A 14,009-nucleotide genomic window follows, 5' to 3' on the forward strand; every position below is an offset into this window, starting at 1 on the left:
CGACGTCAGTGCACCCTGTCACTTCCATCCGGTCCTGTCACGCCCCGTCTTCCGGACATCTCAAGTAGAACGATTTCGAATTCTGACCGTGACTCTTCGACCTACGCCAGCCAAATGGTGCTAAAAAACGATCTACTATGGTTGCCGAATGTTTCTGGTCTGTTTCTGAAAGAAGGTGAGCTGTAGGAAGACATTTCTCGAGATCTATTAGATCGTATCTAGATATGTTATCGAATGAAAACTTGGGAGATTTGGAATAATTTGAAGTAGGGTTATTTTAATTCAAAACCGTCTCACGATTCCACGTATCAGAGTCCGCCACGTAGCGCTCACGAGAGAAGACTTCCGTCATTCGGGTCTCATTGTCACCGCGAGAGGCGGTCCAACAGTGGCCGGTTATTAATAGAAATTTCGTCGTTCGAGACACAACTGTACCACCCTCCCCGCGCATATTTATAACGCGAAATTGAACGTCAGGGATTTTCACTCTGACGCGGTGGCTCTTGCGTCAGTTGCTCCGCGTGCATCGTTCGAATTTGTTTCTGTCACGGGGACGGAACGTTGCCAGGAACGAATTTTTTTTAAGCGGCAAGGATTAATCGACGCCCGCCCGAACGAACGATCCCATTGAACCAAGTGAAATCCGTATGGAGGATAACGCTCGAATAACTAGATGTTTTCAATTAAACCGATTTTCGTTCGACGTTGTTCCTTGATATCGGCCAATAAACAAATCGTGGTTTGCCTCTTTAGAAAATTGCACAGTGGTTCAGGGAATTTGTACGATACCCTGAACAATGATAATTGAATGGAGATTTAGTTCTGTACCTTGGTCTGTTTGTAATTTTTTAATTAAATTAATGCAGTGTTGAGGCCGACGGTGCAGGACATAGTTCGATGTTGCGTTTTAACACTTTATATCACTGTTCATATCACTATACGAGAATGTTTCTTCTTTATCGTATATTGACGACAGCGGTAATTAAAGGGTTAAGAAAGAATTAACGTAAAACGTTAATTTATATTATTCGATAAAAGATACCACGGAAACACGATCGAAGGCTATCACTTCTCCAGAGCAACTATCTATCGTACCAGCAAATATCTATTCTTTATTTATACTCTGAGATAACAATTATTTGTATTCACAATGTTACATTGAAAGTATTGTTTAAAAGTGAAATTTCATGAAAATCACGTGTTGAAAAATTTTTCTTCGTTTGCTATTTGTTACACACATGTCTATGGAAAGATGCTCAACGCGTTAATAAAAAATATGTATACAAGAAGAACTGCTGTCGCGTACATTTTGCATCCGCACGAACGAACTTTATCGTCGATCCGAGTGTCGCCATTGCCGCCGGTAGGAATCACAAAACGGGGACAGAATGGACCGCCAGAGAGTAATAGAATAGTCGGTGAATTTGTTTCAACGTTGTCGCACGTACTAACGATAAATCGTTCGTCTACCGCGATTGATCAGCTAGCTTTATTTCCCCCATGACCGGCCGCTTTTATCCGTCTTCCGTCTCTTCTATCTTCTTGAGAGCTCTGTGCCCCGGTGTATCTGGATATCGTCGTACCACGAGGGGAAATTTTACCGATTATATCGGTGTTTACGATATCTGCTCCCCAGAAGATCCTATATCGAATAATAATTAAATACAATTACAAACTTAATCAGTCACAAAGTAAGTACACATCTTTCAGCGTTGATCACTAGACTTTGTTAAATATTCAATATCAATGGAAAACATTCAATTTTCATAATTAGTGGGACACTCTGTACATGATGTAGGCTCAATGATGTTGAGATCAAGACTTTGAGTTCAAAACAAATCCAATGACATATAATAGTGTGACCTTCAGTACGAAAAATCCACAAATGTATGAGAATAAATTTAAACAATGAAATAATTATAGAGGGATTAGTGCATAAATGTATCGAAGTTGATGGACATCACATTGAAGATTTCGTGAAATAAATTTTCTGCAAATCAAAGCAAGTGAGATAATAAAGGTGCTCACTTTAGGTGAGACACCCTGTATAGGGAAAACTGACCGAGCAGACGTTCGCGATGTCTAGCGTCTATTGCTCGTGAAATCTTTGAGAGATACAAACGTATCGAGCATTCGCTTAGAAGTATCCTTCCGAGAATATTCGTTATAGATCGTCTATAAGGTGGACTAGCGCGTGCAGTTGGTTGATCGTTATAATTAGAGCCGGCGCCGGTGCGCATGCATCGGTTACTCGCCTCCTAAATCCTCGACGAAGCAACAGGTTCTTCGACGACGGCACTTGGAGTACAACCGACAAGGAACCACTTTGGTCCCGCCGAACTAAAAATAGTTCACGATCGGACAGTTTCGATCTCGCGGGACAAACGTTACGACAACTTTCCCGCGAAATTCGTCGGGGAATATCTGCCGATTCACGAACGTATTTTCGTGTATTGATGGACTTGGCGGGGCAAGGACCGCGGTGAGAGTCTTCGAAGTCATTGACACGTGTGGATTGCAGTAACGTTTTCGGCTGGAAAAGTGAAATGGGAGATAATTGTCATGGGTAAAGTGGAATCAGGCAGGTCTCGGAACTTGACAATATCTCTGGGATCAGAAAAATGAAATATATTATCTTTATGGGATCTGAAAGAAAGATAGGACTTCTAACGAGTCAATGAAAATGAACGGGGACTTAATTAGAAAGAAAGGACTGGCAGCAGTTTTATGGTCATTAGGTAGCATAGGGACCATCCTTAGTCGAAACAAGTAGAATGGGCATAGTGTATGGTCAGACACGTATAATAGAGACCTATGTGACCAGAGTAGAAAGTGTCCGTTCTTGACCAGACAAATAGAGTCCTTTTGTGGGTGATTAGACGAGGAGAAAGGACTCCCGTATGGAGGGGCAAGTAGTATGGGGTATGTATATGATCAGACAAGGAGAATAGGGCCCGTGCATGGTTAGACAATTAGTACACAATTGTAGTCGTTCATAAATGCTTCTCTATCTGACTTTGGTGACATCTTTTCGTTTTGAAACATCCTCCGTAAGAAATGTATGTCGAAGCATCTTTATTCGTTAATAATGTCATTTTTTTATTGTAATATCGATACGGTGGTAATGTATTTTCATAACGTGTGGGCTCTTTGATTTACAGAGATGAGACATCTTGTCAGGAAACAGAGCACGATAGACGTACACTCGGTTAAAGTCAGTCTCAAGGATATCGTCTGTTATCTTTCACTTCTCGAGGCTGGCCGACCAGAAGATAAATTGGAGTGTAAGTGATTTTCTTGCTACTATAATTACAAAATCGTTTCGTACTCCGGCATATTCAATTTGGTCAAAAAGACTCCGAATAAATTCATCATCTGAACACCCTGAAGTTTGTCTGAACAAGATTGTACAGTATTTATTGTGTAAGATCGTACACAAAGTCATACTTTCTAAAGCATATTTAATCGTAACAATTAGCTCCTTTTCTAAATGTCAATACGAAATCTGAACAAGTCTCTATGTCGCTACAGAAAATATCCGAATCAACGCTAGAAGTATTTCTCCATGTAAAACGTGTGCAAACTCTTTTGAAACAATGAAAAGGTATTTTTTTTCTTTTTGTATAAAACGTGAGAGAACCGAAGAACCTGCAAACACATTGTGTCAGTCATCCAACGTGTCCCCCTACGTCAGTGAACAGCGCGCTCGAGTCTGCACATTTGCTGCAACTTGTTGCATGCCAATTTCGACGTGCATTAATTCGTTCACGCTTTTTTTACTTCTTCTTTCAGTCATGTTCCGGCTGTACGATACAGATGGAAACGGTGTTCTTGATACCAACGTGAGTAAAACGACCGAACCTTCCTATCGCATTTTCCATGCTCCGTCGAACCCGGTCCTCCTTTTTAATCATTTTCTCAAGCTTCGTCAATGAAAAGCCAGGGGGGGGGGAATTAATTAAATAGAATAATTGTCTCAACTGCAGCCGCCAGATGAACGGACAGAACAGAAAGTCTCGAACACTCTGTTATTCTCTGCTAATCGATTTAAATTTTCAACCGCCATAATGCGAGATTTTATCTAAAGATTCGAAAACCTCAAAAAAACTCTGAAGAAATTAATTTTAACAAGTAATAACGAATAATAATAAATTTTGGAAATAATTAAATTAATTAATTAATTTGGATGCGTTGAATTCTTAAGATTGCAATCTAACGCGAGAATTACAATTTGTTTAATTCTATCTCCGTTTCCATTTTCTTCGAAATTTCTCTTGACAGACACGAAATACGTTTTTTACGAAAACTTAACGAGCGTGAAAAATAACGGAAAACTGCAGCATTCTTGACATTGCATATTTAAAGATTCATAATTGGATAGCCAACGTGAATACCTACGTGGTGTGTATTCATGAATATGTAATATGCATATCATCCCCGTGAGATCGTGGCGGAATACAGTGCAAAAAGCAGCGTGGAAAATCGATTCCTAAAATACGAAATTGCAGCTGGTATAAACAAGCGCTGTTATGTTTTGCAACTTATAAATGGGTAATATACAATTCTAATTTTGAATACATATTCTATTCGTAGATAACAATTATACTTTTTAATCTATCAAAAGTTACATTTTGTGTGACAAGAATTTATACATTTTTTAATACTCATGAGGGGAAGCTGTTCCTTTTTTTCGAGTAATTGAAAATACGAGGGGGTGTTTCCAAAATTCAAGAAATTGCGATCTGATTTAATGGTAGAGACGACGACGTCTCACAAACAACCCAGTCTCGTTAGTTAACAGGTGAAATTTCGAAAATGTTAATTATCCGGCGTATTTCCATTAAGCATCGATCATTATTAATAACAGCACTTGATATATCACCGCAGTAGAAAAACGTTCAAAGTTTCACGAGCACATTAACGATAGATAAATCTGCCATCGCGGCAGCTGTCGCTAACGTGAAATAGATCGATACCAGAGAGGGGAGGAGGGGCGAGGCGTTATCAATCGTAGCCCTGCATTTAATATCATTATCGCGTGTCCCCCAGGAGATGGACTGCATTGTCAATCAGATGATGAATGTCGCCGAGTATCTCGGATGGGACGTCTCGGAATTGAAACCGGTGAGTGCGAACATGAATGATTTTCACCTGAAATTCGCGGAACGATAACGACCCACGGGATGCCCTGTAACTCTTTGAACCGCAGTATTGAACAACAAGTAAAATCCCATGTTGCACAGACATCTGTTTCTTGTATAAAATGTAACAAAATAGTTGTATTTTAATGATTTCTTATTTTTAGTAATTTCAAGTATTAAAAAGTAGGACATTTTTCAAGGACATTTTTCAGTGATCAAAGAAAATGTCTATTATTTCGCGAAATATATCGATCGACAAAACTTTCGATGTCCGTCTCACGAGAATTTTCAACGTCCGACATCGCGAAACTTCGGATCCTCGGAAAAGCAAAAAATTCAATTTATAGAAACCACGCAGCCTCTACTGCGTTACGAAGTTTATTTGAAGTACTACTTCAATATCTATTTTACCCGAGTTTCTTTTTTCTTTGTTTTTTTTTTTTCATTTAACCGATAAGCCAGCAAAATCCGTCGAGATTCCGGTTTCACGGTAAGAAAAGACAAGATCCCGAACGGTATCTCGGCGAGATCTTCGAGATAGAGATAGAGAATCATCCCCGTTGGCACAAATAGAAAAGTAATATCGCGTTTCCACGGTGGATAGACCCGGTATCCCGACATTTTGTTTACACAAAACGGGAAGATGAAGGGGGGCAAAATTGACGAGCGATATCTAGGTATAAATCCCGACGGTATTTATAGATACTGCAAGACATGATGATCGAAATAGACTACGACGCGGATGGCACAGTGTCGTTGGAGGAATGGAAACGGGGTGGTCTCACGACGATCCCGTTGCTTGTGCTTCTGGGCCTGGATTCCCACGTGAAAGAGGACGGGAATCATCTCTGGAGGCTAAAGCACTTCAGCAAACCCGCCTACTGCAATCTCTGTTTGAATATGCTAGTCGGTCTTGGCAAGAAAGGACTCTGTTGCGTCTGTGAGTATTCCGGTGTCGGTCTCTCTCTTTCCCCTTCAGTCCCAAAAACGAGCTAATCAACTCCATGAAACAAAACTCACAGAACGTTCGTTACGTATAACGTTGTTTTTTCTTTCATATTTACCTTTCGACAAATCACGATGAAACATTTTAGAGACGTCGATTCTGGCCAATTCTCGCTCTCCATTGGACACTTTTACTGATTTTCACGATTCATTTTCGAACCGGTTAACATTTTTACTGCCGTCGGTTCGGATCTCAAGCCACGGCTTATAGTGCGTTTCCTTCCAGTCAATTGTAAATTTGCACTCAAGGCGAATTTATGCTTATTGTTTAGGTATATTAGTAGAAAATATGTCGGTGTGTCTAATTACACGGCTATTTGTAGATGTGTAATTAGCCATGTTTGTACTGGCCTCGACAAACATGGCCGTATCGAAAGGGTTAAAGAAAGTTTATACTGCCGATCGTCAAGAAATGTTCCAAATATTGTCACTAAACTGATAAAGTAGTCACTGTAACGAGGAAATACACTTAACGATTTAAGCACAAAAAAACGGATTCTTCGTAATTTCAAGAAAGATGAAAAAAGGTCAGTCTTCATTAGAGAGTGACAAGTAAAATTCTTTCACTGTGTGTCGTACAGTTTGCAAGTACACGGTTCACGAACGATGCGTTCAAAGAGCGCCAGCCTCTTGCATCGCGACGTACGTGAAGAGCAAGAAGACGTCGCAGACGATGGCGCATCACTGGGTCGAGGGCAATTGTCACGGGAAATGTTCCAAGTGTCGGAAGACCATCAAGAGTTACAACGGTATCACGGGTCTGCACTGCAGATGGTGTCAATTGACCGTGAGTAATCATTCCGTTATCATTGTCTTCTCCATGAATTTCTGCCGCGCGCGAGAAGAATCTTTCACGCGACAGAAATCCATCGAGTCAACTGCACAGACGGCAAATGAAACGAAATGCACGATTTTCAACGACACGTTGAATCTTCAAGAGCCCATATTCACGGAACGGTGACTTTGCAGTTGCACAACAGATGCGTGTCGCAAGTGAGAACAGAATGCACGCTCGGTGAATACGCGATCCATATTCTTCCGCCGACCGCGATCTGTCCGATCGTACTGGACAGACAACGATCGTTCTCGCGGGACAGCAAAAGGGAGAGCAAGCACGGTCAAGATTCGTCTTCCGTCAGCTCCGTAAGTAGACACGTCCCATTGAACAGTCTTCGTTCTTCACTAGAGAACGTACACTACCGCTCATAAGTACAGTAAATCCTCGATAAGTGTTCAAAACCTCCTCGACACTGAACATTAAATATTTCATAAACTAAAGGCTGTATGCAGCTGAAAGAATTATCATTGACTTTAGAATTCCAAGCTCTATCATTGTGCTAAACCTCGTTAAAAAACCAACGTCGCACCTGGAGACCTTCGAACCTTATCAACGACTTACTGTATTAGGCCTCCTGTCTGCCATGAAGAAAATATGATGTATCGTAGAAATTATATATTTTAGGCCACGTTTATTAGTTTGTAGTAGCATAAACGTTTTCCATTGAATGTTAATAACCTTGAACAGATCGAAAATATGTATTGCTTCCTCAGAGCGGGTTCTTAACCTCCAGTAACGCTTCGACGCAACAGCCAGCGATGTCTTTCCAAATCACGCCTCCCCCTGCTACTGTGCCGCTTCTGGTGTTCATAAACCCAAAATCCGGAGGTAGACAAGGGGAACGTATGCTGAGGAAGTTCCAATATATCTTGAACCCGCGACAGGTCCACAACTTGGCCATGGGCGGACCCATGCAGGGTCTGCAGATGTTCAAGGACGTGGAGAACTTCAAGGTGATCTGCTGCGGCGGTGACGGTACGGTCGGCTGGGTCCTCGAAACTATGGGTACGATTAAAGATATAATGAAAATATTAAAGGAATCGACATTGAGAATTTTCTCACTGACACGGTTATTTTTAAATTTTAGATCGCGTTCAATTCGAACATCAGCCCGCTGTAGGCGTCATCCCACTCGGTACAGGGAACGATCTCGCGAGATGTCTGCGATGGGGCGGTGGCTACGAAGGAGAAGCCATTCACAAAGTCCTCAAAGTAGGTGAAATATAAACTTTTCTTTTCAGGTATGATGGATTTTGTCAACAAATTAATAGAATTCGATTAAGCTTTTTAAACGTGATCCTGTATGGAGATTGGGCTTTTATCGAATTTCAATTGATTTGTCGAAAAAAGGAAATAAATACGCAAACACTTGAAATAACAGTTTATGATCAAGTAGAAAAGAGTGGTTAAGTAGGATTCTAAAGGGTATGGGTTTCAAGAAAATAGAAAAGGCGACGCCCGTGATGATGGACCGATGGCAGATCGAGGTCCTGGACCAGAAGGAAGAGAAGAAACCTAATCAGGACTGCATACCGTACAATATTATCAATAATTACTTCTCTGTGGGCGTCGACGCGGCGATCTGCGTGAAGTTCCATCTGGAGAGGGAGAAAAATCCAGAGAAATTCAACAGTCGAATGAAGAACAAGCTCTGGTACTTCGAGTACGCTACCACGGAACAGTTCGCCGCTAGTTGTAAGAATCTTCACGAGGATCTCGAGATCGTCGTAAGTGTAACTTTACACTTTTTTCGAATCGTCGAATTTTCAAATTATCGTTCGAACGACAACACGCGTCGATTTGTCCGTAGTGCGATGGAACTCCATTGGATCTGGCCCATGGTCCGTCCCTCCAAGGAGTCGCTTTACTGAACATTCCTTTCACTCACGGAGGCTCGAATCTCTGGGGTGAGCACCACTCGAGGCATCGTCTTGGTAAACGGAAAAAACGGCCGGACAAAGAGCTCAGCACCAGTAGCTTCAATTCGGTGGATCTAACAGCCGCGATACAAGGTACCTAACTGTTTGCTAAAGATTTCAGCTGAGTCCTTGATCGAGCAGTAACAATAGAATCGAAATTTCGTATAGATATCGGAGACAATCTGATAGAGGTGATTGGTCTGGAGAATTGTTTGCACATGGGTCAAGTGAAGACGGGTCTTCGTCATTCCGGGAGAAGATTGGCTCAGTGTAGCAGCGTCACCATTACCACGAGCAAACGGTTCCCCATGCAAATCGATGGCGAACCGTGGATGCAGGGTCCATGCACTGTGAGTCCACTTTGCGGATAATTATCCTTCAATGTCGCCCGCGTAAATTTCATTTATTAAAATTGAAAAATATTTGCTCTCTTATATCCTAATTGTACCAAAGAAATATTCTCTGCTAAAAATGTTAATAGGAGGAATTGGACGAATACGGATCTTGGGATACGATATACTGTACCCAACTTTGAAAATTAATTTTAACGCTAATTTTTTAAATTAACTTTAACGACATCCAATAACTAGATGGTAGATCCAGTAGCTGGTAGCGAACGTGCTAAACAACCAGTTGTAGCAACCGGAAAGTAGAATGCCGAACTCTTCTTGATCATTTTAGATTCACATAACGCATAAAAACCAAGTCCCGATGCTGATGGCGCCACCGCCGGAAAAAGGTCGAGGCTTCTTCCGTTTTCTGCGAAGGTGAACATTCCCCGAAAGACGAAAGCCGGAAACATCAAAAGGAACAAGTAACAAAGTTCACCCTATCGTAATTCTTGAACGTCGTTCCGCCTGTTTTTATCCTTTCCCGATTCAAAAAGAAAACGAGACAAAGAAGAGTGTCGGTTCGGTCGTACGTATGTAATTGCAGTGCTTCAGTGCTCGTTCGAGCGCCAATGGACGAGCTTCGATGTAACTTTTAGGTATTCTTGTGTACAGTATTTTTTGAGAATAATAATAATTAATAATAATAATAGAAGAAGAAAAGGAAAGCATCTTTCATCGTAGAGTTAGGGACAGCGGTAGGCTCGTCGACGGTCGTGCTTCGAGAGGCTCGACGAACCAAGAGACAAATGTTTCAATCGTTTTTTGTATTCGTACGGTCCATCCTCTGTTTCATGTTTGAGTCTACCGCTTTGCACATACGCGAGTACAACTACTGTACCATCGGCCGTGTATCCGCGCGAAGGATCGTACGGTATCATGCAAAAGAGAATAATCTCATAGATAATGTTACCTAGCTGAGACGTAAGTGTAACTTCTATAATCATTGTTTCTCCTCTTACGATGCGTAGAAATGTGGCAAGGATGTTTATTTCTCACCGAGAGAAGATTGTACCAAGCTAACTCGAGGATGAACGGACTAGTACTTTAGATAAATATTGGGTTGAGCTATAAATGATTTTTGTCTTTCGTTTACGGAACTTATTTCCGTTCAAGACGGTGACATGATCAACTGAATTTATTGTATATCCTTGAATTTCAATGAATATTCACCACTTGCAACGCGATGGTTATTTCTAACTCAATCCAATATAGTTTGTTATGGAGATGAGGCGTGAAACGTAGTTTTATATTAATTAAGTGTTGAATATGTCTGTTGTGTATTATATATATTTATTTATACAATATTTGTTAGCGTTTATGGTCCGTACACCCTCGACTTACACCCCCATGACAAAGAAATCTGAGATCGCTCCTCTTTTTTGCACGACTCCGTCCAACAATCAAAGGATCTTATACTTTCCTCTCTTAACGTTAGGGTTCTTGTACGGAAGCTTAGACGTAACTCGTGAGCGATTTATTTATTTATTTACTTATTTATTTTTTATTTATTTATTTATTTATTTGTCCGGTCTATTTATTTATCCAGACGCTGGATAGCAATATATTGTAAGCATATCAGCGAGACAGCGCGCGTGCAGAGTACGTCGTACAATTCGTGCGTATTGTTTTTCCGTTTAGAGCTACTTATCCCGTTGATCTGTACAATGGACGTATAATTTTTTAAGTAGACTGTTAAGTCTTCGTTTGTTTTGTTTTTTTAGTAAATACTATCACCTATCACACGCTGCCTACCTCTAATAACATCCACGTATTATGATTGCAACTGGACAGGGTGTAAAGAAATGAAAGATCTGTATTTAAGATCCATTTTTTAACTTAATCGTAGCAGAGTAGAAGACGGGAAATTAAAATGGTAATGGAATACGATATCCAGGAAAGTATGTATCTAGAAAAATGTAATTAATTTATTTAACGAATATCCAGAGCTCCGGATTGTAATTTCTTTTATACCCTGTACCACTACGTTGAATAATTAAAGCACAAAAGTGGATCGTGTAATGCTACCGTATCGTTAGGTATTAGAAACAACGTATTATCGAATAATCAAAATCGGATCGGTGAACGTGTCGGATATAAATCAGTATCGCGGTTTATAAAAATTTTCATACAAACATTCTCGTCATGTTGCGTACAACAGCCTCCGCCATTTTGTAGTTTTCTTGTAGTTAACACATACACACACTCGTCTTTGCGAGTGCTCCGAAATGCCATATCTTCATTTTTATTTAGTCTCCTAATGCATACCTTTTATTCCATCGAGAATAAATGACCGAATGACTGTCAGGAATTTCACGGATGATAGTTTACAAGTGTTTTTCAAATTTTCCGTCCGAGAGTAGCGTGTATAAGTAAAACTGGATCTCGTCGTTATAAGCTGTAGTGGCTTATGTAAACTCATAGTTTACATAAAGCGTAGATTGGTTTATTAAATTGAAAATAAAAGAGTAACTGTTTTTTTTTCAGCCGTTAGATTAATTGTAATTCATAATTAACTATAAATCTACAGTCTCAACAGTTTGATTCATTTCTGAGCACTCGTTACAGTTTCTTTCCCACGCTGAAGTGTCAATTTCAAGAGAGAATTATATACGAGCCATAATGTATTTTGAGAAACCGTAGCAATATCGATTAGCATGCTTCGATCACTTCGCAAACACGACTTCTCTGACAATAGAGTCAAAGTGAAACCATTCGCACCAGTAATTTTTCTCGCGTACCACCTGTCATGCTATATATACATATAGAGAGAGAGGGAGAGAGAGAAAGTAAGTGACAGAAAGAGAGAGAGGGAGAGAGAGAGAGAGAGAGAGAGAGAGAGAGAGAGAGAGAGAGAGAGAGAGAACAAAAACAAAAAATGTAATAAAGAAGTAAGATTCCAATTAACATCCCGCAGGGACCAGCTCGTTGTTGAGATCCATTTAACGTTTAACGAAGCTTAGATGTTCTTTATCACCTTCCATCACCTTCGGTTAGACCTTTTAATTCTTCGTTCACGAATTAATCAACTTTACAGACCGAACGCGTAGAATCAGGTATCACGATTGATACATTCGTGCATGGAATTTCTATAATTTACGTGGGGGATTCTTGTAAGAATGATCGTTTCCTCTTTACAATCGTTACAATACGCGTTACCCTCCTCTAGCGATAAATACGAACGACTAAATTAATTACATATAGTTGCTCTCGTTAGACGAATCGAAATATTACGCTTACGTATAATGATACGACCATTAAGGTCTTAACCGTTAAGTCGTTAACCATTAGCGAGACGATTCCGGCAAGGGAGATCGACGATCCACGATGGATGAATTCGGGTGAGCATGTATATGTATGTATAATAACGTGTCGCGCTCCCTCGCCGCGAAACCACGAACACTGTCGGCACAATAATTAAAAATATCAGTTTTTCTATCGGATTGGCGCAGTGTCTCAGTGTGCTTGTCGTTGTACGATATTACGATATAAAGAAGAATGTACGGTGCGGGAAGCTAATTCGCTGGGACGAAACGACGGGACTTGCTTTTTTTTTCCAATCAGAATATGATATGTTCGATTTCACCCCGAGCAGAGATAATTCTATTTTCTCTTCGAGTATTCCGAACTACCCGTTACAAACTATATACATATACATGATACAGGGTGACGCATTTTACCACTAACGCGATAAGTACAAGGAAGTGACTTATTTCCTCTTCCTGTACTAGATATTTAAATAGCTGTTAATGTCGATTAAAGGTTCAAATAAATCGCCCTGTATTTCGAAGCTAACCTGCATTGAGATTGACAATAGTGCTCGTCAATTATTTCCTTCTTTATTTTTTTTTTTCACTATTACGCGCGCTTAGCTAAGTGGCAAGTAAAAGTATCACGTTGTTCAACGAGCAAATTTGTTACTGTCAATGGAAGAATAAAAAATGCCTTGGTAAACTAACGAAAGAGATATTTCTTATGTAGAATCGAATAATTGATTTCTTAATTTATTAAAAATATGAGATAGTAGTGACTGTTATGAGATTTCTGTTGAACGTTCACTTTACGCTGGATAAATACGTAATTCAATTAGAGTTCTGCACCGTGATTAAAATCTTAAGAGACAGAAGAAAAAAACAAGAAATATTCATAGTTTCGAAGATTTATTATTTCATGATAAAGCATGCATTTAATAACTCGATAAAAATAGAAATTTCGAACAACTTAAAATTCAAGAAATCACAATAAAAATGATTATATTTAGACCGATCCATCAGGGACGATTTCATTCAGAGAATATACGGATTCGTAGTTGTTAAGCGCAATTTTAAAAAAATATATTCGGATTAGATGGATTTACTGCCAATTGTCTTGGGTCTACGTATGTTTGAGCACTACTGCCATTTTCCAAGAGATAGTCGCGTATGGGAAGAACAGCCTGTCTATTATAGTGTAATATACGAAATAAAATGTAAATTATGATATACAACTTTCTGTAAGTTTCCATTTCAATAGAAAATCCTCTACACAGAAAAAGAATCAATTGTTATTATATATAATATATATACATATATAATATACATTATATATACATATATATATACAATATAAAAAATGTAAATCTCCCACATTATTAAAAATATATACATAAATTTAACTCGGTATATAATTATTAAACGTAATTTATACATAATATCATATTATGGAATTAACGAATAGC

At 39.6% G+C, this 14,009-nt stretch overlaps 1 protein-coding gene across 1 annotated transcript in view; it reads left to right on the forward strand.

Moving 5' to 3' along the window:
* LOC107189010 (diacylglycerol kinase 1) overlaps window positions 1–9,693 on the forward strand; it is an 84,260-nt gene extending 74,567 nt beyond the window's left edge. The window contains exons 7-18 of the mRNA XM_015577439.1: window positions 3,162–3,284; window positions 3,793–3,842; window positions 5,050–5,124; window positions 5,844–6,081; window positions 6,728–6,933; window positions 7,116–7,289; window positions 7,698–7,989; window positions 8,072–8,196; window positions 8,424–8,711; window positions 8,795–8,996; window positions 9,072–9,253; window positions 9,585–9,693. Coding sequence (XP_015432925.1) covers window positions 3,162–3,284; window positions 3,793–3,842; window positions 5,050–5,124; window positions 5,844–6,081; window positions 6,728–6,933; window positions 7,116–7,289; window positions 7,698–7,989; window positions 8,072–8,196; window positions 8,424–8,711; window positions 8,795–8,996; window positions 9,072–9,253; window positions 9,585–9,674 — 2,045 coding nt within the window. The 3' untranslated portion in view covers window positions 9,675–9,693. The remainder of the gene's footprint in view (window positions 1–3,161; window positions 3,285–3,792; window positions 3,843–5,049; window positions 5,125–5,843; window positions 6,082–6,727; window positions 6,934–7,115; window positions 7,290–7,697; window positions 7,990–8,071; window positions 8,197–8,423; window positions 8,712–8,794; window positions 8,997–9,071; window positions 9,254–9,584) is intronic.
* Window positions 9,694–14,009: the final 4,316 nt, after the last annotated feature.

This window comes from Dufourea novaeangliae, unplaced genomic scaffold (assembly GCF_001272555.1).
Source record: "Dufourea novaeangliae isolate 0120121106 unplaced genomic scaffold, ASM127255v1 scaffold125, whole genome shotgun sequence".
NCBI lineage: Eukaryota > Metazoa > Arthropoda > Insecta > Hymenoptera > Halictidae > Dufourea > Dufourea novaeangliae.